This window comes from Synchiropus splendidus, chromosome 4, assembly GCF_027744825.2.
Source record: "Synchiropus splendidus isolate RoL2022-P1 chromosome 4, RoL_Sspl_1.0, whole genome shotgun sequence".
NCBI lineage: Eukaryota > Metazoa > Chordata > Actinopteri > Syngnathiformes > Callionymidae > Synchiropus > Synchiropus splendidus.
The window spans coordinates 22816830-22843135 of record NC_071337.1 but is presented as its reverse complement, the minus strand read 5'-3'; the positions used below and the strand labels follow the sequence as shown (position 1 = coordinate 22843135).

General features: G+C 41.5%; 1 protein-coding gene across 3 annotated transcripts in view; it reads left to right on the top strand.

Annotated features, from left to right (window-relative positions):
• Window positions 1–26306, top strand: part of nav3 (neuron navigator 3) — a 256733-nt gene that overhangs the window by 46436 nt on the left and 183991 nt on the right. For 2 of the 3 annotated variants that reach the window (XM_053864127.1, XM_053864126.1), the window contains 2 exons: window positions 8611–8694; window positions 19404–19799. In XM_053864127.1, coding sequence (XP_053720102.1) covers window positions 19731–19799 — 69 coding nt within the window. In that variant the 5' untranslated portion in view covers window positions 8611–8694; window positions 19404–19730. The remainder of the gene's footprint in view (window positions 1–8610; window positions 8695–19403; window positions 19800–26306) is intronic. The other variant, XM_053864128.1, reaches the window with a different exon arrangement.

Genomic DNA, 26306 nt, shown 5'->3' with positions numbered 1-26306 from the left:
TTCCAACACCCCTCCAGCCGTGGGGTTGTAGTCAGCGTCTGGTGTAAGTATTCACACATTTGCATGATGTTGCCATGTAATTTGAGATACGTGACCATGAATGGCAATTTAATTAGATTTTTTTAGGAATTCAATTTGCACCAAACAACCTCTAGGCTCTGGGCTCTACATGACAAGCACACGGAATGTGCACCAGTTCTGCTGCGGCACATTCACATTCTGTTTCCCTCCTTATTGCAATTGTGTTTTTACGACAACACAAATGGTTTTCTGCTGTTCTGGTCTTTGTTTGTCGCTTTCACATCCCTAAAATCATCTGCTAATTTTGATCTGTTTACCAAGCTGAGCAGCGCCAATGGTCTTTCTTGTCACTTTAAATTGCATCACAACAAACTCTGCTGAGACGGATATTTTTGGCTCATTGACCCGAATCCCGCACTAGAGACCGAGATGAAGCACTTGAAGGTATTGATTTACTTCAGCTGCGTTGAGCTTCCCCTCCTGGTGCTTTATGTTGTACGATATTTGTGCCATCAAAGCAGAGAAAGCTGACTGGTATTACATCTAGTTTTATCATACAGGAAACCTCTATTTGATGTGATGCATTGTCTACTGCTGGGACAGACTCAGCACTAGTATGCAGGATAAGAGCAGATGCAGGTGTTCATGGAAGTGTGTTTGACTAGAGAAGTAGAAGTCACATGCATTGTTTTCATTGTGTTCACTTGGTGACTAGTTCTCTCGGGTGGGATTTCAGATGTACATTTAACAGTAAATAGCTTATTTGTTATTACTTATTTAGACACATACCGGTTTCACATGTTGAAGCTGGATTTTCTTTTAAAACTGAAGCTTTTCAGTGCAGTGCGGTAGACATGGTTTTGTGCAAACACCTGGGAACCAGCAGTCCTGCCAGACTGCAGGTAAAAACACGATAAACCTTCATCACTGCCACTCCATCAGGGATTTGATTGACTGCAGATTGACAGCTGGTGCTGTTATGTGCAGCAATTTCCCAAGACAAGCCGCTTTATGTTTTGATGGCAGACAATGTCAAAGGTCCTTGGGGCCTAAATTGAAATAGATCCGTGTGTATTGTACGTCAAAATGAAGCAGTGATGCGACTTGGCACATGAAGCTTGTTGCTGGCTTTGGGAGCACAATTGAAAGCTGCCGATGAAAGGACTGCGAAGGCTGGCAGGCGCTTTTCTTACACTGCAGCACAGGTTTTGCCTGGTGAGTTTTATGATGTCTGATGATGGAGTTAGTGCCCAGAGTCAACATGGAGAGAAATGGAAAGTACCCTTTCCTCTCTTTTTGAGGTGGTCAGGAGCTTTTAGCCAGAATGAATATGGGTTGTTCTCTTGCAACACTGCATATATCAAGTACTTATTTTTCTTCAGAGCTTTGTGGCTCCAGCTAAATCGAACAGGCTCGTCCTTCTGAGCCCAGAATATGTTCATAGAAGGTTGTGAGAGCCGATAATGAATCACATTATTGCATAAGTGACTGTGTACCCACTGTTTCGCACCCCTTTTTACTGATATACAGGTCTCCAAATGACGTTTGCAGTCACGCATGAGCCCAAATAGATGGCATCATTTTGATAATGTTTTTAAAACTATAATCCAGTTAAAAATGTTAATTCATATCAGCGTTTTAGTCTGTATTCCAAAATCATTCAATAATGATCTACAAGTAACATCCGACTTACAACCGGGATCGGTTCCGACCAACCAGTCATAAGTCAGATATTCACGGAAGTTGAATGCCATTCAAAATGGCCGACGCAAGTGTTATAGGTACTACTGTATAGGATGCACAATGTCAATCTGTTGTGTTTTTAAACAACTTTTTTCTACTGAATACTATTATATACCAAGCTGTTTACAGCCTTAACTGTCGTACGCAATGCCAGCTGGCTGCCATATTTGTCGTACGTGTTGCTGGGCTGCTACTTGCTGCGGTGCCAGACATTGAATAAAAAAAATATAAAAAAGCATCTGCTGGCTGTGGTTGTAAGTACAGGTGGAGGGAAGTCGAGCAGGTCATAAGTCGGAAGTGACTTGTACTCATATTGTAACTGTTGTCATTGTTGTCCAGGAGAAATCCTGCTCAAAGAAGACAACCACCCTGTGTCCCCGACTCTCAGGTTTTTAAGTTACATCTTCGATGATTCAGAAAGCGCCCCTTCTCCTCGCGTGCCTCTCATGACTTTGCCATTTATTTACGATAGTTGCAACCCAGTGATTTTGAGGATAACTGGCTCTGTCTATTATTATGCAAAAGATTGTGTCTGATTAATTTCCGTGCCTTTTGATTTAATTCTGTGTTGCAGCGGGAAGCTAATTAGCTGGCGGCTCCATTCTGCTCTGTCATTAAAGACTTCCCCAGGTTTTCTCTGATACATGGCTTCATTTGGTCGCAGAGGAAATTGCCTGTTTAGCCCTTGCTATCCAGTTGTGATGCATTAAGAGCTGGAACCCATCGAATGAAAGGCGGCCCGGCGTTCATTGCCAGTTAACTGTAAAAACGATCTCTTTAACGCACACGCACTTTCCCTATTTTCCTCTTCATTAACTGAAGGGAGTGAATAATCCTGCCCATAATTTCATGTCGTTTCTGATGGTTTACATGGGCATGGCAGCAGTCAACACATGCTGCCATTTCTGCTGCTTTGCTTTTGGTGTGAATGTGTTTACGTGTCTGTCGGCGCCTATCTCTTGCCATACTCAAGATATTTGCAACTTTGTTGCAGTCACAAAAGACATTGTCTCATAATGAATGAAGAGTAAATGTTTATTAATATTGATGAAACCATATTATCATGAAGTAATGTGTGAAAAAAGCTAAGCTGCTGTTTTGCAAAACCTACCTCTTTATAATTTAGTATGATTAGTCTTAGTATGTAGTACGTGTTTTCCCAGCCGTAGATCTAATTTGTAGTCACCGTACGTTCTTGATACTTTGATACTCCCGTTAACTTCTATATGAATCAGTAATCACTTAGCCCCCTGTTGTTATGGGGAGAGGAACAATCCGTGGCCCCGCAGACGCTCTTTCTATCATCTGTCCCTGACCCCTGACCTTAGCGTATGCTCACCAATGTCTTGACAATGGATCTGGATTAAATGAGATGTAACATGGAGTCAGAGGGGTGTGGTGTTGAGGGGGAGGTGGTGCAGTGGGGATGGTACGCCGCTGTCAATCTCCCACCTCGCTGCTCTTGTCTGCCCATTATCAGGATAGCTGGCCTTTATCATTCCTACAGTTACAGCTACATGATCTGGTTATTAATGCGCCTGGTTATTATGCCCATCTGCTCCTGGTCGTCATTGTAGTGTTCAGGTATTTAATCTTGCCGTTGCCTGTTGAATCCCTGTGAGGAAAAAGGCCTTCACCCAATTATAACTGCGTTTAAGTAGCATCCCCTCTTTATCTAACTAAAAAACTCTCAGTGCACGCAAGTAAAAGCCGATAAATGCAGACATACTGTTTAATGAGTGTTGGCTTGTGCCCCCTAGAGATCATCTCTGGGTTTCCTTGTTGCTGGGGAACAGGCAGAGTTTGGATAAAGCATGTTTACTGTGGTACGTGTGTGTGGTACATTGCTCGGTTAGCGGAGATGGTGACACAAATAAAGACTTCTTGGTCATTTTTTATTAGTTAATAGGTTTTTATACTGCAATGTGCTGCCTTTTCTACATCTTTTTTTTATATTGTAGTAATGAACTTCACAAAACAATATTTACTACTACATTCTGTTTAGAACAATTTACATGTTTTTGTTTTCTTTCTGTTATTACTATACAGTCAGATGTGTTGTTTCATTTCATGTTGTTTGCATTGCTCTATCTTTAAGATCTGTCAACAAAAACAAACAAAAAAAACTGGAGACTAGTTATAGACGTGTAGACAACTTTTGTAATCTTTGCGTTTGTCCAGCAGCTTAAGTGACATTCATCCCCCTAGAAACAACCATCTACGTATATCTATATGTCTGCTTGGCTGTAAATGTATTCATTCAGTATTGATTCTTGTTTGTAAAACATTGAAAAAGAGATTCAAGATAGTTGAAGTTTAGGTGCGATTTTGAGAACCTAGTTGAAGGTGCAGGCATGTACAGTAAGGATTGTGAGGAAGATGCTCTTACCTTCACTTACTATCACAGTTTGACTATCACAATAGTTTTGCAGCAGGACCTCAGTGAGGAACCAGTGACCTTAGTCAGAAACCACTTAAACCAAATGATCGCTGTGTGGTTTTGAGCTACTGAGAAGTGTTCACCCGTCCAACATTTTTTCTTATTTAAAGAAAAAAAACAGCACTGTCTATTCGATGCTTCACATTAATACACGGTGACTTGGATTGCATGTGTCTAAAATGCCAACAAATAGCTTTTGTTGTGCTTAAGAGGAAAGTCTATTAGTGTGCAGCGTCTATGTCAACCTCTTATTGGCGACCTGCCCGCGAAGCCCTCAGGTTTAATTGGCCTTCCATTTGTTTTGCGCTGCAGCGACCCATTACAGTAGCCCATAAAAGTTGCTGTAAAATTCCAGACCGCACCTCGTCATCCAGGAAAGAAGAGGAGAGAGGGCTTCCGCGAAGCTATAGTCATCTGTCGCCATGCAGGAATCATCCCACATGTTTTCCGCTGGTGAGACTCTTATCTGTGTACTCACATCCTCAGCCGGCTCATCACTTATTTCACTGGTTTGGCTTTTCTTCCGCCGTCCTCAATCATCGTGGCTAAACCAGCGAGCGGCGGGACAGCCTATTGCGATAATGAAAGTAAAGGTCACCCGCTGCAAAGACCTGTTAATTGGATTTGTCTCCTCTCTTGCTGATCAAACACTGCCGGTCAGAGACTTGTTTGCTGAAGGCCAGTCGACCCTGAATCAGAATAGTTTGAGGGAATGATTTTAGAAGATGCGTCAAATGGAACCTATTTCAAATGTTGTTTTCAACAAATCCTCCCGACTTCACTCAAATCTAGAAAGATTCACACTCTGTTTTTAAAGTTGATGTTTTCAAAGACACCCACTAGTTACAAGCTGGACGGGGTGCCCTCAAATAGTCGGCTGGATTGGATACAAAAATGCTCCGCTTTTGTCATCTGTGTCCTTTATTCGACCAGAACACAGCATACAACATGAACCATAAATATTTAAGGTGTTGCCATTGTGTTCATTTTATGTATCCCTTTGACATTTCAGTGCACGTTAATGGCATGTGTTATTTTTCTCCTGTCATTGACAACTCTTAAAGCTATTGATGAGGTTTCATGACACAGTGTCGTGATTTTCAGAGGCCACCAGATGGCACAGACTGCTATAAAATGTTTGGACTACAACAATAACCTCAATGAAACCTTGCATCATTTCTAAACCAATAGCGCCATCTAGTGGCCTCTGAAAATTAGGACACTGTTTCATCCACCCAGCAATACTGTTTCATGATGCCTCATTTACCCATCAGTACTTAGAGCATGGGAAAGTATAGATGGGACCCTGTAAAAGGAATGAGCTTTACAAACAGGCATACTCCAAATTCAGGATAATAAAAGTGGCTGAAGTGGCGTTTAGACCGTTGTCACACAGTTGCCTTTTTCCTTGAAAACTTTTCTGCCAAATATAGCCCTGAAACAACATTCTTCGCTGTGCATACAGTTATTGAGTAGCATGCACTTGTCATGTTTTCCAACCCACTCAATAGGCTTTAGCAGCCTTTCAAAGCCATCTCTCCAAGGTGTTTCCATCAATATTGACAAGTCCTCTGACACAACCTTCAAGACTTGTTTTTTTTTTTTTGTTTTTTTTTTACCTGGGAGTGATGTCTCAGAAACAAAAAAAACAATACTATATTCTGTCTCTTTGACGACCAAAGTGATTTCATTCTCCTTGACACTGTGTGTAAACTTTGCATGGCTCGTGGGGATTATGACGATACAGAGAAGAGAAAGTGACCTTAGAAATGGAGATTCGATTATGATTCACATGTCCCTACAGCTGAGGAAATCCGAGCTATGTCGTCCCCTCGGGTTACAGATTCCGTTGATTTTGAGCTATTGTGCGTCTTATAGGTGAAGAATTTGAAAGATGAAAACAATTTCAACTGCCTGTGTGGATATTACCTTTTTTAGCAAGCCAGCGTTTTCGCAGCTTTTGCCCTTTAGCTTGCTTCCACACTGGTTGTGTGAGGTAAACTTTCGGTGACACTCTAATACCAATTCCATTTTCAGGTGCCGTTATAAGCTGTGAGCTTATAACGGCAGCTTAACTGTGAGCTTCTAAACTTGAGACAACAACAGTCAAAATCTGTTTTTATTTTAGGCTTTTATGACTGTCGTTCCATGTCAAATATGAAATACAATATTAATCTGTTTGTTGTTGTTGAGCTTGCTCATTGATTTTCTGAAATATAACAGCTTGTCCTTTAATTGTGGAAATATTAGTGCAGTGTTTATGCTCCCTCGAACACCAGTTAAGTCTATGTTTGCTTTTCTTTTTGCTTTTGTGACATGTAAGGCTAAAATCAAACACTCAAATGCAAAAACTAGATTATGCTTTTAACCGTCCAGGATATCAGTTGTTTGTCAAGCTCTTTCAAGTATCTGTCATTCTCTAAAAAGATGCTGGCGTGAAAAAGCATGAATTGCCAGTCAACAAAGGCTATTTGAATCATTCATGTAACCTGTTGTTGTGTAGACTGTTGTTAAAGGGCTAGCATGAAATTACATATGGCAGAGCTCGCAGAGAAGCATAGATAAAGGCATTTCATCATTACATTACATTACATTTCATCTCAGTAAGGTAATTATGCCTGTAATTATATGACTTCAAAAGCCAATTAAATTAGATTTTTGCAACATTGGTGGCAGAGTACCAGCATTTAATGGTGGAGCTGTGAAGCTAACTTGTAGCTAAATCAGAGCGTCTTTTATTTGTTGTAATTTCATTCAGTTAGTCTGAACAACACGTTCAAATGTCAAATTTTCTTTCAGATAGCTTTTAAAAAGCATTGTTTATTGAGCTTGTCTGCCTTTCTTCGGCCTTCTGAATAACTTAATGTTGCAACAGAGCATTGTTTAGATATTCATGTTTCAGTTTCGGATCGGTTTTAATTTCTGGTTTCAGGTTTTTTTTCTACTAAAGAAGGAAAAGGAAAGGCTTCAGTTTGATTCACATAGATGCAGAGAGTCCAAGACTCGGGGGTCATGTCTTGAATGTGCAACTGTATTCTGTCTGCTGAAATACTCTTGCACTCTTAGAACATTCTAGAAGTCAAATTTAAGACGTATCCTTCTGAGGCTTGCAGTAGAGCCAAATACGTTCCTGCATAGATGTGTGGTTTAATGACTTCTACTGGCATCATTGTTCTGCACTATATCCCAGACATTTTAAAGCAGTTTCAAGGAGACTAAGAGCCAAAGACAAGACCAATAGAAAGAGTTCTACTTGCCTGGTGCACCTTATTAGACATGAATGAGCTCGCTGGGCTAGCAGCTCATGAAAGATGAATGATAACGTCAAGATGCTGGTTTGCGTTGTCATTATTTTGGGGCAACCAAGCCAAAATAAATTTCCTCAATTAAACAAACAGATTCAGTCGGAGCGCGATGTAAACCATAAATTATTGTCGTTTTTCTTTCAAGCTGCTGCTCTTCCGTGATTCATGATATATTTAGTCTCCCAGTTTGCTGTGGATTTTTGGCTACTTTGAAGACACTGCTCACTTCACTCCACCCTTCTTTGTTCCTCTTCACTAGGGTGTGTTCTTATGTGTCCCTGCGTGTGTGAGCGCCAGTTTGCTTCAAGAGAGCTTTTTTTGAGGATGGGGCTGCATCTCTCTATTCCCTCCATCAAACCTTGGTGTGTGTGTGTCTGTCAGTTGGTACGTTTGATGTTGTTGAGTGAAAGTGTGCATGACGTGTGTGTGTGTTTTTACATCATGCGGGTGAATGAATGAATAGTTTGCAAGTCTGTGTAGGGCTGTGCAGTGGGGGAGTATCCTTCGGAGAGTGAGTGTAAAAGACAGAAGCTACTGTAGTATATTCTGCATATAGGTGTGTGTATGTGTGTGTGTGAGAGAGAGAGCAACCCCCTACACATAACTCCGGAGACGACCATGTTCATTATTCTTCTTAAAAGAACCATTAAAATTTCATCAGTGCAATGCAATCTGTAGCTGGGCGGGGGGTAGGGTGTGTGTGTGTGTGTGTGCGTAAGCATGTGTGTGAGAGTATGTGTGGGAGACAGACACTCAACAGTGCTAGGGGAGGGTCCTAGCATCCTCCACTCATTCACCGTCGCCTGCCTTCATGTCTTCTCCCTCTTCTTCCTCCTTCTCCTCTTCTCTGTTGAGGATTTCTTTCATGATATGAGAAGTCAGCACCCACCCACCCACCCATCCCCGACCTCACTCTCTGCACCCACCCATCCCCATCCTTCCACTACTACTACTACTACCGCTGCTACCACATCCTCTCTCTCTCTCTCTCTCTCTCTCTTTCTCACACACTCACTTCAGCTGAGGCGGGATTTCCTCCGGCAACTGGAGTTGGTGTCCAGGACACAAGGGTTTACCAGCTGTGTTTTTTCTTCGCCGCAGGGTTGGGTGACGAAAGCTGGATGAATTTACATTTGGAACTAAACCACTGGTGGATTACCGCTTGAAACAGGCAGAGATTTAAAGGTGAGCCGGCTGTTTGATACACTGCTTGGAGGTGACTATGTTAACTTGTTGATTGCTGTACGACCACCCAACGCACTGCTTGATGGCTTTTTTTACTCTTCGAAAAGAGATTTATGTCGTAAAACAGACCAGTACGGAATCTATGATTCATCCAGAATTCCTTTGCTTGAGGCACAATGATAGTGACAAGAAGTACTTGGTGCTGAATCAGCTCTTCCATTCATTTACATATGTTCATTCCACTGGTGGAGAACAGGTCTCACCGCCTTTTATATCGCTCATTAGCTCACACGTTTATGACACTTTACATCCACTCTAATCTTTTTGCCTAATTATGGAAACATATTGAAACAGCCACAATTATCAGTTTACCACAGTAATTTCCTCTATGGTTCTTCAAAGTCTAATTATCTTTTGTGTTAAACTCATAAAGATCATCCAATAAAACTTTTGAATCATCTTTCATCCCCCAAAAAAGCCAAAATATTTGAGTCGGATAATTTTTTGTAAAACTTAATGGCACTCAAGAGTTTGGACTTTGGAGGTGAAAAAAAAAATATTGATGATGTGCAAATGCTCTTATCTTAAATGAAAACCTACAAAAGTGCCAACATCTCCCCTGACGCTTCAAATTTGCTGACAGAGCAAATATTTCATGTTAGAGCCGGGGACATACAGGTGTCTGGAGAGGAAGCAACGGCGTAAAAAAATATCTGGTAATGCTGCATATATTACGAGAATCATCACATTTTTACAATCAAAAATGTGATCTCCTTTTGCAATATCTGCCGACCCATCTGCGGAGGTCTTGTGTGATGGATGGTGACTGACAGAGGGTGTGAGAATGACAAGACGGAGGATGAAGAGCCAGCAGGATGGAGGAGGGGGACTTGGAGAAGATCTTTCCCTCCGAGTGCGTGTGTGTGTGTGTGTGTGTGTGTGTGTGTGTCTGGGTATAAGCGCTGTACATCACCGACTGGCTAATGGAATAGCGGAGACTTGAAGGGTCGTCTCCTGGCTCCTCCATCACACTACAGTATTCTGAGTCACAAAAATGAGGCGAGGGTGACGCCTCAGTGGGAATTCTGTTTTCAATATAAACAGATTAAACCAGATGAGTGGCAGTTTTGATATATGGACAGTTACTTGGAGCAGCCCTCCCAGGGCCACAATCACTCGAGAGTATGACATCTATATGCAAATATTACCAAAGTACAAAACAGAATATCAAAACTGTGCCCCCTGCTGCATATATATCAACAGTTATTGAAAGTTTTCACTTCTCTTTTTCACTTCGGTTGGTAGCCATTGGGCCAAAGGATGGGAGTGAACTTTCTATGGCAGGCAATTTTCTAATCTCTCTCATTCTTCTTTTAATGCCTTTTAGACATCACTTATTTTATGATACAAAATGATACTTTTTAGTACTAAATTATGATTAAGCTTCAAGGATTTACAAAACAAATGGCAGATTCCTTATATTTTCAGTTTCAGACAATACCTTCATGTGTCAAACATTCATTGTCCTCGGCAACAAAGGATAAGCAGAATGAGAACCAGATAAAAACAGGCACAACTCAGTCTCTTTGTAGTATTCTGTATGTGTTAAATTCACAAATAACCACAACAAAAACTGAAAAGGCTGCCATGCTGCACACATGTCCAAGTTATTAACTGATGAATCTGACAACTGTCTTTGTTGATCAAGTGAGAGAGACATGAGACAAGTCAACAGCAGGTGACAGCATGGCCGTACATGCTGACAAAAAATGGCCACGCCCACAATGACTACAAAAAAAAGAAATAGCAAAACAAAACGGATTACAACCACAAGGTCACAGGATACGATCAAATTAATCAAACATGATTGATGACTAAAGAATTGCGTTGGTTCACCGAGAAAAAATGAATTCCTTAACATGACTGTGACTTTTGGCCTTGGGACATGTAAGGTCACTGAAATTAGTCCCACTGGACCACCAGCGACACTAAGGTGACGGTATTGCAGGGTGGATAAAAGTCAAGTGATCGTATCAAGAAACCGTAAAACTGTGAAAGTGGATTCATACCTTCAGAATATTTGGGCTCCTTGGTGGAGGTAATTTCCATATAAAACTTTACTGATAAACACGGAAATACTGTGTAATTGGGCTCTTTTTACCATGAAAATGATTATGACCATGTCCATACTTTTCTTTTCAGTCATACGCCAGGATGTATGCATGCCGTACATACATTTAGCGTCCGCTATTAAAGCTTATTTTCGCAAATAGAACTTGGAAATACTGATTCCCGCATCATAGTCCCGCCTCCCCCACCCCCATGGTGGAAACCATAAAAAGTTGATGCATTCAGGAATCAATGGTTGTAACGCTGCTGCGCTGTTATCCCTCATTTCTGCCTGCACCTCGGTGTGATTTAGTGAGGCTCCTGAGGCTCAATAACCCTCATGGCTCACTGCTGCCGGGAGGGGGAGGATGCTGCTGTGTGCGTTTGTTCTTTGCATGTTTCCCTGGTATGTTTTAGTGTTTAAGCAAGTGCATGAAGCGTTTGAAGCGTGTGTACACAGAGGCCTCTCACAACAATCTATCATCCACGCCACACGGAGGGAGCATCAAGATGCAATCTAGACGCCCACTGTTTGTCCGCACAATCTATAAAAGGTTATTTTCCTTGATTAAAGGCTCATAAATCAAGAAGCGGAGATGGTGTCAACTTCACATCAAGTCAGTGCTCACAAAGTAATCACAAACATTGACTAAATGGGGTTTCAATGTTAATCGCGCCAGGAGCATTAGAGTCCTGTGTGGCAGGGCGTGGTGCCAACGCCGACCGTCCGTCATCTCCCACCGCAAAAGACACAGATGAATAATCTGCCTGAGTCATTCAATAGCTATTTAAAACACATTTGTCATGTTTGCTGAAATCAGCTCCCTTTTACAAATCATGATCACGTATGGCTGCTTGTGGCCCTAATTCAACATCTGAATTTTCCTCTCTTTTCCTTGGTAGCTTGGTGTCAGTCAGTAAAATAATGGCTTTCAACAGTAGCCAGTTTTGAGGTTACATCCACGTCGGTTGATTTTACGCACAGCTCCTCGGGAACCTGGCATCGAGGAGGCATCCTCCCAAACAGAACCGCTCTGTTTGCCTCATTGTGCTTTGCTCTGGTGTTCCTGATCTTGCTCTTCTCTGTCAAAGCTTAGGTTGGTGACATAGATTCAAGTGGTGAATTGAAGTCTGAGCAGAGAGGATCGACTGATATTTTGGTGGTCTCCCTCTCCTGGGGAACCACCTGTCTTTTGTCTGTTTCTGTCAATAAAGCAAACTCAGCAGAGTGTGTATGCTCCCCTTGTCTTTAGAACCCTCTCATGAGGCTGCTGGTTTTCATCCTGACCACCATCCAAACTGTGAACAACGAGGAAAGCAGATGCCTCCTCAGCGAGAGTTGTGATTCACTCTTCATGTCAGTGAGCTCCCTTTGTAAAGAAGTCATGCGGAATTAGCTCTAGAACAACACAACCTGAGCAACAGTGTACGTAGTGACAACAATCCATGCTGATCTATTGCACGTGGAGGTGGTGGTAAGCCGAGAGGTGTTGAGGTGGGGGTAGTGTTGCACAGCTGGGGGAGGAGAATAGGATGTTTTGATTTGTGTCATATTTCTCCACACCGTGTTGTGACACATGTCGTTCTGACCCTCTAACCTCTATTTGGTTTGTGTTTCATGCGTACGTGTGTGCCACTGCTGCCAAATGGTAAATGAGCCCTCTAAAATGGTGTGTGTGTGTGTGTGATAAATCAAGCTCCCACAGGCTATCATGTGTAATTGAGATTTCACAGCCCTTATCTCATCTCTTTTCTGCTGCGAGTCAATGCAGCAGCGAAATCCGAGGGAGAATAGAGACTTCAGTCTTTCTTCCAAACATTCCATCCTTTGGCTCCGCCATTCTCCACGGCCCGTAATGAGATTAGATGTAAATCCTGACACAATATCACAAGATTACGCCTCTCTGTAATTCTCCACCACGTCTCTTCCGAGGGTGCAGAATGGGTCTGGCGCTGGTTGAGGCTGCGTGAAAGCGAATTAATGTAATCTATGTGTAATTACAGTTTGAATGTAGATGAAGAAGAGATTTGGAAGTTGCTTTCTTTCCGAGTCTCCGATTGTGAGCAACCTGCCGTGATTTGTTTCACATTGTGCTGTCAACCCCGCTGTGAACAATAACCAGGCACGTGAACACAGGTCAAGTGAAAGTGACACAGCTACATGCTCTCGAGAAGCTAATGAGCTGAAAAGTTGCATCAATCGGAGCAATTACAATGACAACGTTAAAGAGCGCAAGCACACCTGCAGTTTCACTTTTGCAGCCTCCTCTGTTACCGTGACAACCGAGTGAAGCTCAGATTGTTGCTCAGAGACAGTGATTCTTCTACCAGGAAGCTCATCACAGTCATGATCGCAATATTTAGAATGGCATCATTTATAATCATTTCTTTGTCTGCTCTTCATTCTTGCAAAGATTTCTTTCTTTCTTTCTTTTTTTCCGAAATTCCTGCGGCGCCACCTGCACATTATGCTAAATCACATCTTGCTAAATAGTACATACATTAGACACAATAGATACATTTGTATATTTCAATTTTTATATCCATGTACAGTGTAAATTGTATATTAGGAACTCTTAATTTCTTACTTTTACCTCAAAAGTATAGCGTAATGTCTGGACCATAAGCCGCTACTTTTTTCTCGTTGCTTATATAACGGCGCGGCAAATATATAGATTTTTACAGGCTGATATCAGATGAAACTGGAGGCAATGAAACTTTTTGTTTACCCATAAAGTGCTCAAAATGCGCTGTTTTTGCCCACGTCTCCACAGTTCCGGCAACGGAGCCAATCTCCTGAAGGTCTGGAGTCAAAAAGCAGCTGCTGAGACTGGCTATGGTGTCAGAACTTTTTGGCACACGGGCGAAAACAGAGCATTTTGAGCACCTTATTGTGAATAAAAGATGTGAGGAGGTAAGCCAAGTGCACAACTGACCTTTCTACGGCACAGATAGCAGCACTGCATTCACGGCTTATAGACCGGTGCGGCTTATATATGAGCAAGATCTTTAAATTTAGTGGGTGCGGCTAATATTCCGGTGTGCTCTATAGTCCGGAAATTACATTTATCAGCATTTACCACTTATTTTTTCGCTCATAGAAATTTCCTCTGTCCCAACTGCACACAGTTGAATGGTGTATCCATTTTTTTTTTTATCTTCTGCTTGTTTCTCTCCAAACTTACCATTTTGTAACTCTGATTTTCTGTAAATAAGTGTGCTGAGCACAGTCGCAACCTGTTGAACACACAATCACGATGTACACACAATTACCTACATACTTTAAATAGGAGAAAAGTGTAATAAATGAATTACTGGTCACAACAAATGTCACAGTGGTTAAATCCTTGAATGAACGGACACACGTTTGTACAGTTCAGCCATATCAATGGTATGATAAAATAATTCCGTCCTTCATTTCAAAGCACTTATCCGTCGCTGACTCATTCCAGTAGTGATCTGGCTGTATCTGGTTATAGTGCTTTATTACTGCTCAATTACCGCATAACCATTTTTCTCAGTGACCAACAGCCCAATGTAGATTCCGCACCATCCTTTTCCTTGTCGGACAGCGGTGAAGACAACTCTACCTTTGTGCTGTCCAACATGAATAATTAACTCGAACCCAAATCAATGGCCACTTTTCAGCATATCACCTGGTGATTAAGATGAGGGCAGTGATACTTGAATCAAGATCATGAATAGAATACTGTATATCACAAACCCAGCTCCTTAATACAGTTAAATCATAAACCCAATATAATAAATTACTTACATGCTATGAATGTTGTCACCGCCCACAATTATCATTAAAAAGGTCTTTCTGACTTTATAACAATGCTACTATCCGCAAGTAGTGCAAGCAGTATGACCACTACCACGACTACTACTACAATGAATAATAATAATGCTTATTGAATATGACAATGTATCTAAAAACAAGTGTAATGATTCGAGCGGAACGGGACCCAAATGCCTTGATGGATAAGACGCACAGGAGGTCAGAGTAGCAAATAATAGTATTTAATTTTAACAAAGAATTCATAATAGTCAAACAAAGTAGTAATAAACCAAAATAGCCAACGAACCGGGAGATCCAAAAAAAATGTAGAAAGTCCAAAAACTGAGGGCGTCACTGAACCGGGTGATCACGAGTGAGGAACCTGAAACTACAAATACAAAACACGATGATCTGGGAAAAACAAAATAACAATCGCGGTCGTCAAAACAAACTCACGAAACTAAAATAAGAGGAAAGAGGAAAGACGCGGAGATCGGAAGCAAACAGTGAACCAGGGCACCAGGGAAAAACCAAGAGATTCGATAAACACAGAGAGCGAGCGGACGAGGAGAACGATACGCGGAAGCCAATTTCCTACAGATGAGTTGATTCGATCTGGCGCCCATTGCTGGAACCATGGTGCCTAAGACGGGGCGGATGATGGTCTGTAGATCAGTTCCAGCTGTGTGCGCCATATCCAAGAGGGAAGCTCCATCGAAAAAGGGAAGAGGAAGGAAGTGGTGTAAAGCGAACCATCATTTTGCATCAGCTTTTTTATTTTGTTGTTGATAAGTTTACCACGTTTGTCATTCAGTCATATTTGAGTTTCCATCACCAGTCATGGAAATTCTTAACTGGCGTTCAGAGCTTTGTTTTATATGACACTTAAATGTCTGGACATTCAACGCAGCACATTAGATTGTTATCCGACTGTGATTAAGCAAATGTAATTACCCTTCTGTTGAAATATTGCAATTAGGGCCTGATGGCGCTTTAATGAAATGCAATGACCTTCTCCGTGTTTGACCTCTGACCCATTTAGGTGATAATTTACAACACACACAGTGCCACGGCCCGCCGCTTCTCCCTGAGGAAATCAGACGGGATCTATGAGCGTCATTTACATCTCCTCAAATGAATGCAGCACTGTATATAGTAACTACCCGAGGCCTCATGAATCACATTTTATCGACCAGTTGCTGACTTACTGACACCCGTTGGATACCAAGTTGGGAGGGAATGCGTGGACTTGTGGTGCAGATTGGAGATTGCCATTGTGTGCCAGTGAGGAGAGTGCACCGTCTGCTGCTGCTCATAAATATGGAGCTTTGGCTTCCACTGAGATTCTTTACTACCATGGACAATTAAAGTGAGATAATGTTCTCGTAAGCAATAAATGCTGGTACAGATTTGTCAAAGGCACCGGAAGCATCTTGTTTTATTCTATTTACGATGATTTCAGATCGGAGGCTGTGAATTACATTCTGTATGGTGTAATGATTGAAGGACAATCCACACTGATATTTTACACAGATGGATTCAACAGAACCTGCTGAGACGTCTTTGTGAACCATTTTAGGCTTGTATGGAAATAAACTTTTTTCCACTACATTTTTAACCTTTGTGTACTAGGGCTCCCTAATGTATTGTGACCTTGTGTGACCCCTGGTATTACATAGGGCTATAATAAACTCAGTAAAATAAACAGATAACAACAATAACCAGAACAGAAGTAGAAGTGGGAAGAAGACTTCAGAATGCATATTGACCAAAACAGCACATTTTAGCACTTTCATGCCAATACAATGCCTAAAATTTCATTGGTCTGATGTGACGTGACTCAATCTTAGGAGCATGAAGCTCATGCCATATTATAGTGTCAATGGATGTCATTGGTTGACTGGGCTGAAGAGCATCATGTTACTGTTACTGAGCTTGTTGTTGAGGGTGATGGCATCTCATCTTCTACTTCGCATCACTTGTTATTATAGTTACCCGACAGGATGGATAAATTGGCCTGAAGTTTGGTAGACACCACCTAGTTGTCGCAGTATTTCAACCACTGATGTTCAAAGGGCCAGGCACCTTCTTTGAAAGAGCCACTGACAGTGAGGCAGCGCTGACATTGCTAGTGACACCTCATGTTGACAAAAACTGATCGATTCACTAGTTGTACTCAGTCACACTACACTTCGATCCAACGATTGTAACCTGTGTAGTACTGTACAAAGGTCATCCCTACTGCTTCACTTGACTGTTGAACCATCTACATTATCTGACTGTATTTGCATGTGAAACACTTTTGTGTCATAAAGTATTTCTCTGTAGGGAAGGGCTCAGCACCACAGTACTGGTCAGAATCATCTTGTGCGCGCTTGTTTGTTGTACCTTCTGGCTTTTCCACCCCTACAGCATTGATTAATTGATTTCAGTAGTTTTTTTTTTTTGTCTTCATATTTTTGCGACTATGTTTTAATGATATTTTAAACATAGACCGTGGAAAACTAGTACAGAATGATATGCAACAACCATATCCCCTGTACTTGCTACGATTCCTTCTTCACGGGAGTTCATTTCAGAAACTCGGGGAACTTTTGATAAGTATCCTCAGCTGCTTGTTAGCGGCAGACAGAAGGTAACCTCCGACCCCAGCGTCCTACATTGGAAGGCATCTCATCACTCTGTGACTGCAAGCACAAGCAAAGTATGTCAAGAAAACTCCTGTGTGGTTCCATTGTCATTTCAAACAAGAAGGAAATTAACACTCATATATTATGCATCCACTTCAGAAGCTACTGTGTAATCTGGAGGATTTGGGAAATGTAGGGTAGAAATGCAGCTTGTCTTTTCAGCATTATTAGCATTTCTGGGACATTTTTGTCTTATTATGCCGAAACTGATGTTGTATCTGGTCTTTAGAGAGCTGCTGATATCCCCTCTGTATTACATTTAGTCTTTGGCTGAGACATGATTACAGTACTAGACGTCCTTGTTAGAGTCTTCCTGGCTGTTTACACTGTACCATTTTAAAGGAAGGCACAAACGACATGTTTTTTTTTTTTCTTGTTAACACAGTCTCATAATTATTTTCGGACCCCTGATGTGTCTAGAGCCAAAGAGAACAGTGAAATCTGAATACAGGAAAGTAAAGGCTCAGGAGCATTTGGGTTCACACTGGAGTGAGAAGTGGAACGGTATCATGCCATTGATCTTAAGTTGCTTTCTGTTTTCAAGTGAGGGAGTGGAATTCTATCTGGATATTTCACTGCAGTGCCGTGTTTTCTTTTTTATCTCCATGTGACCTGGGGGAGATGTTGGTCTGAAATTGGTATTGTAATGTGGAAATGACCCACTAAACCAGACATTTTTATCTTTTATAATTCCAATTTCAACTGGGATGCGGTGTAAGACCCTAACTCACCTCAAATCCTGTTCGCAGTGCAAGTCAGAAACAAACTGCACAACAAAAATCAGATTTTAGGTGGTGCATCGCTGCAGTGATGTGAACAAATGAAGGGATATCTTAAGATGGGAATCAGTTGATAAATGGAAAATCAACCTGTTAAATTCTGTTCTACAAATGTGTCAATGAAACATGTTGAATCTGACTTAAATATTTATTGAAGCAGTGCTGGACTCAAAACACATGCTGCAATGGAAGACACAAAACTCAGATTCTTTACCCACTTTTATACCCGTCACAACCTTGTATATTAGTATATGAGGACTGAGTATGTGGAGTCCAAGTGCTCAACCTTCAGTGAGAACTCTGTTTCCATCTGCAGTCTGTTTGTACAGAGATTTTCAACCTGTTTCAAAACACACTCCTGCATCCAAACATGAGCTACTTCTCCAGCAAGTCTAATCAGCATGCAATTTTCCACTACTATTTTCAAAATAAACAGCTATTTTGAATCATGCTCTACTCTTGTAGCCGATATTCAGATGTGTAGGAACGTAGCGATTGTAACTATTGACTTTAGTCGTGGCTGTTTCAAGCTCTTTCTTCAACTACGATAGCAAATAGCTCACCGTTCTGCCGAGGAAACATTTTCTTTCAAATCTTATGAGTGTTTTTTTCGGGAATATAATGACTATAATGATGTTGCTGGTGTTGAAGGGATTTGTTTTATTGTGTTACATGAAAGGCAAATGACAGATGCAGTGGTTAGCTGCTTTTGATCTGATTTGTATCAGCGTATGTCAGAATCTAACATGCAGCTATTATTTTTTGTCTTCCAGCCCTTTGGCAATTGACAGTTTTTGAGTGTCTTTTACTTGCAAAAGACCACACATAATGTTTTCTCATCTTAGATGATAATGTGTTGTCCCTATCCGTTGAGCCTGATGTGGCCCAAACTGTTGAACTGTCATAAAACGTGTCTTTGAAGACATGAGAATATAATTTCAAACAGCTTCGTCCAATTATTTTACTGAAGAGAAACCCAAAAGTCATTGTTGTCCATTTTTTTAACTGTTGAGAGTGAGAGCCAGCCACCAAAAACTGTGGTCGTCCTCCTCATGGTTGGACTCCAGTTTACTCAACCGCTGCATGACTCAATTCTCCCTCCACCACATTTTTTTGGAAAATATTATCGGAGCTAAAGAGACAACAACCAAAAACAACCACACAGTGTACAACCTCGTAGAAGATTCTCTTGGCGCCATGGAAACCAGCGCTTTGATATGCAGATCTCACTCCGCCTGTACAGTGCAGCACTAAAGGGAATATTGACTTTCCAGAGAGGAAGAGGGCTTAAGCATTCACTGTGAATCGAAATTTCATCTCTCTTTAATACATTGTTTCTTTTTCCTCCAGATGTGGATGGACTCGGCACCAGAGCCAGGAGTGAGGACAGCAGCAAAAAAATGAGTGAACTGCCAAGAATGGCAAACAATCCATAGCACCGTTCAACCTGCAGCAAAACTTCAAACCCTGTTTTCACAAAATCCTTCAAAAATTCAATTCCACCATTGGTAACCTCAGCGAAGCAGCCTCCTCTTCTGTCATGGATTGGCCGTGTCCGGGGAAAGGCGTGAGCCGGACACAAACTTGCATCTGCAATCTTTAGCAACATTTTTTTTCTTTTTTTTGGATGACGTGATTTTATTTCTTCTGTGGAGTTATTCTCTATTTGGACCGGTGATGGATGTACCGGAAGGGGGCAAGCATGGCAAGAAGTCTTCGTGTCAAAAACTGGAGGATCAAAAAAAGGTAGGACAAACACATTCCTTTTGTGCTGAAGGAAAACTGCATGGTGTTGGGTTATTCTGTAAAGATAATATTCTGGTTGCATCCCAACTTTTCAAATTCAAAACTTTTACACCCTGACAGAAAGTCTCCATGTGCCATTTATGCACAGAAACAATTTATAAAAATGGGGAATGCATAGTGAAACACAACAAATTGTCTTCCAAAATCTGATTTGATTGATCTGAAAAAATAAAAATCTCAAGTGAATGCAACACGCTGACATTGTTGCCCATGTGTAAGCGCTGATAAAGAAAGCTGCTGTTAGCTAGTCCGTTGTCTCATCGCGGACCTCCAGTTGAAATTGCTGCTGTGTTTTGAATTCCCAGCAGTCACTTTGCTCCACATCTTCTAATAGCTATTTATAAAGACGAAGTGGAGGGGGGATAGGAGGAGGTTCTTCTCCCCCTCCAGTCTTTCATGTGAGCCCTTGTGGCATGAAGGTGGGCAGAGCTGCTCCAGACCCACCTGGGAATGCGTATTTACTCTCATATATGGCTCCTTTCATAGTCGCCCCTCTGGGAACGATGCAGGAGGAATTACTGTAATACGAGGACAAATTGGTTCTGTGTAGTGGAATATAATGGTCTCCTAATGGTCGACGCTCACTCGGCTTGCATAGATGATCAAATGCTCAGTGATCTAACACCGGTGACCTCCACCCAGTCTTTGGTAGCGTTTGCTGGATCGATGATAATATCGCAGGCATCAGGCCAAGTTCACTGTGTCTGCCAAATGTGGGATTTGAGGACGACTGTTGCCTGTTCATCTGGTCAGTACTTTTGCGCACACAAACACAGATGGCATTGTGGAAGGAGAATCTCGACTGTCATCCATGATGAGATTTGTATATGGATTCATGATAATTAGCATGCATGATGTCAAACACGATAGCAACAAAGCTTATGACTTTTGTTTACTCTCATGCACCCGATGAAGTCATGAGTGTATAAATGCTTTTTCCCTTAAATTGCTGCATTTAATGCTTCGATGTTTACAAGGTTTTTTTCTGTAAAATAATATATAATATAAACATGTTTTTTGTACTTTATTTTTAACTCAACTGTTTACAGAAGTTCTATCTTGCTTGCTTGGCTTAGGGTTAGTTTTACCACTTGAACTACAACACAAATGCTCACAACCCTTCCTGCCATCATCCAATGCAACCATAAGAAGATAAGGCAAATGTATTTGCCGCTACTTTTTTATCTAAAGCGGTGAGTTGGCATTGTCTGTGGCTGTCGTGAAAGCTGTAATTCAATGACAAAATACAATGTTGCTCTTAAAATAATAACATTTGGGGCTTTTGATGGGGTTTTCAAAGCCTGTTTTTTATCAGCGCAAAGCTTTCATCAGGCTGGAACTGAATACATTTGCTCCGCATCTGACCTGATTGCTGTAATGAAGTGGCGCAGTAAAGCAGAACGATTGTCCAGATGAAACCCAGGAACATCCGAGTGCAGCTAATGCACCGCAATATTTCAGATCTGACGTTTGTAGTACTATTAGGATCTCATAAAGAAAGATGATTGGACTTTATTGTTTTTTCTCCTTGGACCTCCCTTTGCTCGTGAATTGTTTGATTCTCTGTGGTTTAAGGCCACACTGCTGCTGTACTTTTAGCCCAAAACATTTACTGTTTAGGAAGTAAAGGTGTGAGCCTGCACTGCAGTCCTACAATGGAAAGGTTCTGGAGCTCACCAAGGTTACTTGTGACTCATATTACTCCTCACCTTTTGCTTTATTACAAATCCTCCACAAATCCACAAAGAAATTAAAGGATTCAATTTCACCATCCATTCATTTCATTCCCGATGTTCAGTTAAGACTCCCATCAAGATAAGACCATGACTCTTCTCTCCCTTTAAGCAGAGAATGCAATAGAGCAGAGTGCCATCAAAAATTCATCTGGCAAGAGAGGCTTGTTTGGCTGGCTGTGGCTACAATTTTGGTTTGTGGAAGTATGTCGTGCCAAAAGATAAGATCTCCCTGTTCACCACTCAGCAGAGAGACAAATGCTGAGTGAAAACAGATTTCTAGGAGGATTTGAAGTCTTTTGATCATGTGCAAGAGATGTGCAAGATGATCTTATCATCTTAAGTTGACACTCTTTATATTTACATTTAGGTGGGCATGTTAGAGGTTTAGGTCAAATGATTATGATGCATGGTTTTGGTTGGTCATGTTGTCTCTCCTGGTGGTGAAATGATGTGGTCTTAACCAGGGATGCACTGACACGGTATCAGTGCATGCATTTGAAGGAGAAGGTGAGGAAAATGGGATACGGTGTGAAAAGCTAGTAGTGTATTTATTGGTATAAAACACTGAGTGATAAACTGAGTGTTTTACAATGCAATCAGTGCTTAATTTTCATATTGAAATGTAACATGAATATATGTTCAAATGTTACGTGTTCTGAATTTATGCCAAAAATTTTAATAATCATGCAAAGTTGTGGCAAATATTTTGGATACAACAGAGGTGGACGTGGCAGTCACTCTCATAATTTCAAACGTACTGAGAGACTAAGCTTTCTGCATCAGGGTTTTTCCCTTTGTAATATGAAATAGATAAACAATCAGTGACTTTCTAGGCTGCGTGAAGCAGAGGAAGGTTTCCTGTTGTGTGGTGATGCAACGGAGCTTTGCCATTCTGTAACTGGTTATTTCAGCGCACTGTGTTGTCAAGGAGTTTCCACCCTCCTTTCTAATGAAAGGACATTATTCGACATTTTTGTTGAAGTCGTACTTCTGTAGTTAACGCACATGTGCCACATGCACAAATGACAATGTTTTCTAGTAGAATTAAACAGCTGTCAAAGATGCAACCATACATATACATATGCTGTGTGCAGAAGGCAGATATAGTGTTTTAGTGTGTCTGTTTTCAGCATGCCCCAGACACTCAGTGGCTCATTTGCAACAAATAACCAGTGGTCACATGTGACCTCAGAACAGAGGGCACCTGTTTACCGGTAATCATTAAATAATTCATATGGACTCCGTTATTTTTGTGATGTCTGTGCAACCTTCCTATCCGTGCTGAACTTTCTTCTTCAAATCTAGAATTGAGAATTTTTTAACTTTTTCTTCTGTTTGTTTTTTTTTGTAATTATCGATATTTTCTTTTGGCAAATGCAAGACCTTGGAGAATTAGATTAAGATTTATAAAGCTCAGTCCTTTGAAAGGTGAAATTTAGAATTTAAATTTAATTTTTTTTTAAATGCATATTTTTAAAGAAGGTAAACAATCAAGCTCAGCCTCATTCAAGACCTACTTTTCTTTTTTTTCTTTCTTCATTTTATTCAATAAAACCCAAATCTGTCAGTCCAACAATGGTGGTCAGAGAGAGACGTGTTGATCTCGGGGTGCTGTTTCACTTCTTCATGTGATCTTTTAAATGTTTATTTGAACCCTGTTTATGGAAACATAGCCACATTTTCATGTTTAAAATGTGCATTGTTGACTTCAATAAATTGATAGCACAACCACTCAGTGCCCTGGAAATGTGATGGGCAGTTTCTAGCCCTCCTGTAGGGCAGGTGGGTGAGGGAAAGGTGAATAATTTATCACTGGACTGGTTTATATTCTGGTGATTTGGTGCATGGGAGCATATTGTTGTGCGGATGTCAGAAACAGGATGTGATGGGAGTTAGTGAGCATGTGTCAGCTAAATAACTAACCTCACACTGGAAATGGTGGTGAATGGTGGTGACGGTCATGATGGCAACAGTTAATGTTCTACGGCTAAAGTCTTTCGTCAATTTCATATCGAAGCTTTGGGGAGAGAGTAAGAAGAGCGTAGAGAGAGTGGCGGTGAACATTTTTGAGATGATACTCGAGACACCAGTGGAAGATGCAGGGAGCCAGACTGTGAGAAGTGAATCCTGCAGCACTACGGAGAGGTCCTCATAATTCCAGCCTCACAGATACAGTCCCTTCATTCAATCTCTCTTGACACCAGGTCACAGCTGGACCGAAGAGCAGCACGTCCTCATCTGTTCCTACAACCAGCTGTTTAATTGCTCTGGGGCTGTTGAGTCCCGAAAGTGACACCTTTTAAAGCATAGTTGTTTTGGGAATGTAGGTTCTGACACATAGCTTTAGCTACAACATACAACCTATACAGCTGACTTAAATACAGACGTTCAATACAGAATATATCATTTGAACTGTGGTTGGACACTTTTCATTGTCATGTCAAAATAAAGTGGACGGATACATTTCTGTATAGAATCTGCAATTTTTTATCTAATGGAGTGAAATTTCTGTGGAGAAATGCCCTTTCCATGGAAACCAGTATGATGGTACTACAATTGGTGCCGTATTCCAACACGATGATCAGAAATTTAGGGCGTCCTGGTGGAAAAAAAAGAAGCGGGTCAGATGCCCGTCTAGCTAAATATCCTCTGTTGAAGGACAAACTGGAAGAGAAATGTGGAAAAAAAGTCTGAAGAACAAACTGTTGAGATTTAGTTAGGATAACTTCAGTCTGTGTGGTGAAGTGTGACTCTTGAGCAGAGAGTAATACACACAGACCTACATTCATATACCTGTGTAACACAGGCTAAACCAACCTGTGAATTCCCAGGTAACCATTCTTCTTAGTGAAGACAAGACCATCCTCTCTGCTAGTTTCTTCACTGTGATAGTTGAATACGATCAAAATTTTCATGCATAGCCCAATGAAGGTAATTTTCAGCACAACTCTGCAGCCCATATCTCTGTCTCTGCCTTGGAGATTTTCGTGCATATGTTGTTGCTACATGTCATCCATTATTAATTGCGATTCACAGCGTGCAAGCATGTAACAACTATGCAACCTTTGACGGGGGGATTGCCTCTTATTCTGCAGCCAGCTGTCTCACCTGTGTACCTGAACACGGCAGTGTGTCTCACTCGGCCCCGGCAGCTTTAGCTCAGGTGTTGGCTGCAGCTGTGGCGCTGACACTGCTGCACTGGCGGAGGAGATTTGTCCAGTCAAGCATGTCAAAACCAACATCCAACTTGCCTGACGGCCTTTTCGCACAATCAGTGACAGATGACAAGATTATCACAACAGCTGTGCTGCACCAGAGCACAAGTGGAACCATGACTTGCACCAGCTTCTTGACAACAGCTTCATTCTTTGATGCACAGAAATTGTTCAGCCGACTCAAAGGAACATCCGTCATTGATTTGTCATGCCTGGCCTTGTAAAGCACCAGGATTTGCAAGCGCTTCGGATGCAGGCGGCTGATTTCCTGCGATGAATACCAGCACTAAGTGAACTGGCAGGTTCCCATCTTCCAACTGTGATCCTCCTGACAGTGGAGTTAAGCTACTGCTTGCTCAAAGACACAAGGGGGGACGTTTGATTGATTGTGCCGCTTTAATGGCTGCATCTGCTGCTGTGTACCGAATTCATTTCATCTCATTTCTGATTTGTCTTTTCAGATAATTGACTCAAAATGGCAATTATCAGCGCGCCGCTTAGCATTTATTACTTGTGCAAGCCACTGTCTCTCTTTTTCACGATGTGCTGCCTGAAGTGTGGGGAAAAGCGGCGGAAGGCGAAACGTGCTTCACTTGTCGCCTAATTCATCAGCATTTTTCAGCAGACTGTCCGTCTGAAACCAAACTCAAGGTGGAATTCTAAGAGACAGGTGTGTATTTCATTTCATGTCCCACTGTGTCGATAAGCTGCTGAGGGTAGTGTCCCAACTGTCCATCAAAACACTTTCATATTTTGCAGCAGACAAGCGGTTTATCAAAAGTTCCGTCAAAAAGTTGTTGGAACAATATTTCTCAGTCCGCTGTCCTTGGTGACATGTTATGCTTTGTCCTCAGTCTGCGATTTCATCTGATTCATTTCCTCTGGCCAGTGTTCAAGGAGCATTTCAGAGATAGGGATTTATTATGTAGGTGAGATCCAAGCAAGTCTATAAAAAGCTAAAGGTGCTGTCACTCTCAATGGATGAAGATAAAATGTGCTTGTGACTGGGTTATGACGCCTCCACCTCCAATTATAATAGACCTCTTTGTATAGTCAAGGTGCCTTCTTGTTGTTGCTTGGTGTTTGTGTGGCTTTGTGCCTGCAGTTCCATTGTGGTTGCTGTCACCCGTTCATTGTATTCATCTGCATGAGCTGGCCATGTGCCGCAGGTCTGCTCAGTTGCTGTTACTCTGATGGTAAATTGCCAGAACAAGTTGCAGGATTTATGTGTTTACACTTTGCAGTCTGCTTGTCTTGCATGGCCTGGCTGCAATTTGTTTGCGCAGTCGTTTCACCCTAAAACACTTTTCATACAAATAGGATGCAACACAAAGTACTTTACATAAGAGCTAAGCAAACACTTCACCCGTCTGGTGCCAAGTTGGAAATGAAAAACACACTAATGCCATAAATACTAACTCAACATCAACCGTCAATAGAAACACCGGAATACCACTGAGCAACTTGGGAGGTGGCATTTATTCTCTTTCTGTCTT